Raw genomic sequence first — 2,226 nt, forward strand, 5'->3', positions numbered from 1 at the left:
CCTCACGTTCTTGTGCTTGTCAACGTCTTTATGGTGTCTCTCGACGTCCTTATGGTGTCCCCCGGTGTCCCCGTGGTGTCCCCTGATGTCCCTGTGGTGTCCCCAACGTCCCTTTGATCCCTCCTGATGTTCTCCTGACCTTCTCCTGATGTTCTCCTGATGTTCCTTTGATGTTCTCCTCATGTTTTTGTGGTTGTCGACGTCTTTATGGTGTCTCTTGACATCTTTATGGTGTCTCCTGGTGTCCCCAATGTCCCTTTGATCCCTCCTGATGTTCTCCTGATGTTCTCCTGATGTTCCTTTGATGTTCTCCTCACATTCTTGTGCTTGTCGACGTCTTTATGGTGTCTCTCGACGTCTTTATGGTGTCTCTGGACGTCCTTATGGTGTCCCCTGGTGTCCCCGGTGTCCCCCCGTGTCCCCGGGGTGTCCCCAACTGGTGTCCCCTCCCCCGCCGGTGGCAGGAGCGCAACGCGGAGAACGCCATCGAGGCGCTGAAGGAGTACGAGCCCGAGATGGGGAAGGTCTATCGCGCCGACCGAAAGGCCGTGCAGCGCATCAAGGCCCGGGACCTCGTCCCCGGGGACATCGCCGAGGTGGCCGGTGAGGGGACAGCCCAGTACCTCCCAGTACCTCCCAGTAACCTTCTGGAGCTCCCAGTAGCCACCCTGGACCATCCCAGTAGCTCCCAGTAGCCCCCCCAGTAGCTCCCAGTAACCTTCTGGAGCTCCCAGTAACGCCCCTGGAGCTCCCAGTAGCCACCCTGGAGGATCCCAGTAGCTCCCAGTAGCTCCCAGTAACCCCTTGGACCATCCCAGTAGCCCCCAGTAGCTCCCAGTAACCTTCTGGAGCTCCCAGTAGCCCCTTGAACCATCCCAGTAGCTCCCAGTAACCCCCCTGGACCATCCCAGTAGCTCCCAGTAGCCCCCCCAGTAGCTCCCAGTAACCTTCTGGAGCTCCCAGTAACGCCCCTGGAGCTCCCAGTAGCCACCCTGGAGGATCCCAGTAGCTCCCAGTAGCTCCCAGTAACCCCTTGGACCATCCCAGTAGCCCCCAGTAGCTCCCAGTAACCTTCTGGAGCTCCCAGTAGCCCCCAGTAACCCCTTGGACCATCCCAGTACCCCCCCCCGGAGGATCCCAGTGTCTCCCAGTATGTCCCAGTAACTCCCAGTTCCCCCCCAGTGGGTGACAAGGTCCCGGCCGACATCCGCATCCTCTCCATCAAGTCCACGACGCTGCGGGTGGATCAGTCCATCCTTACTGGTGAGCACTGGGAGGGACTGGGAGGCACTGGGAGGGCACTGGGAGGGGACTGGGAGGGACTGGGAGGGCACTGGGGGGAGGGATTGGGAGGGACTGGGAGTAACTGGGAAGGGACTGGGAGAGACTGGGAGGGGTTTGATGGGGTTTGAAGGGACTGGGAGGGCACTGGGAGGGACTGGGAAGGGACTGGGAGAGACTAGAGGGCACTGGGAGTAACTGGGAGGGGCTGGGAGGGGAGTGGGAGGGACTGGGATGGACTGGGAGGGGACTGGGATGAACTGGGAGGGGACTGGGATGGACTGGGATGGACTGGACGGGGACTGGGATGAACTGGGATGGACCGGGAGGGGAGTGGGGGGGCTACTGGTGTGGACTGGTGTGAACTGGGATGGACTGGGATGAACTGGGAGAGGACCGAGATGGCCTGGGAGAGCACTAGGATGAACTGGGATGAACTGGGATGAACTGGGAGGGGATTAGGGGAGGTGTTGGTGTGAACTGGTGTGAACTGGGATGAACTGGGATGAACTGGGATGAACTGGGAGAGGACTGAGATGGACTGGGAGAGGACTGGGATGAACTGGGATGGCCTGGACTGGGACTAGGGAGGTACTGGTGCGTACTGGTGTGTACTGGTGTGAACTGGGATGAACTGGGATGAACTGGGAGAGGACCGAGATGGCCTGAGAGAGGACTAGGATGAACTGGGATGAAGTGGAATGAACTGGGAGGGGACTGGGATGAACTGGGATGAACTGGGAGGGGGGTATACTGGTGCATACTGGTCCGTACTGGTCCGTACTGGTCTGAACTGGGATATACTGGTGCAGGGGAGTCGGTGTCCGTCATCAAGCACACGGAGCCCGTCCCCGACCCTCGCGCCGTCAACCAGGACAAGAAGAACATGCTCTTCTCCGTGAGCACCATCGCCCCTCCCCCACCCCGGGGCCACCCCTCCCCCAC

The 2,226-nt window shown here is 60.2% G+C and overlaps 1 protein-coding gene across 1 annotated transcript; it reads left to right on the forward strand.

The window, feature by feature from the left end:
* Window positions 1-341: 341 nt before the first annotated feature.
* On the forward strand, window positions 342-2,191 carry LOC106900299 (sarcoplasmic/endoplasmic reticulum calcium ATPase 1-like; the record flags this gene model as incomplete). The annotated part of the gene is made up of 3 exons (XM_014962313.1): window positions 342-603; window positions 1,183-1,263; window positions 2,094-2,191. Coding segments are annotated over exons 1-3 (441 nt in total), but the record flags the coding sequence as incomplete, so codon positions are not given.
* Window positions 2,192-2,226: the final 35 nt, after the last annotated feature.

Source organism: Calidris pugnax, unplaced genomic scaffold, assembly GCF_001431845.1.
Source record: "Calidris pugnax isolate Ruff unplaced genomic scaffold, ASM143184v1 scaffold1889, whole genome shotgun sequence".
Taxonomy (NCBI): Eukaryota; Metazoa; Chordata; class Aves; order Charadriiformes; family Scolopacidae; genus Calidris; species Calidris pugnax.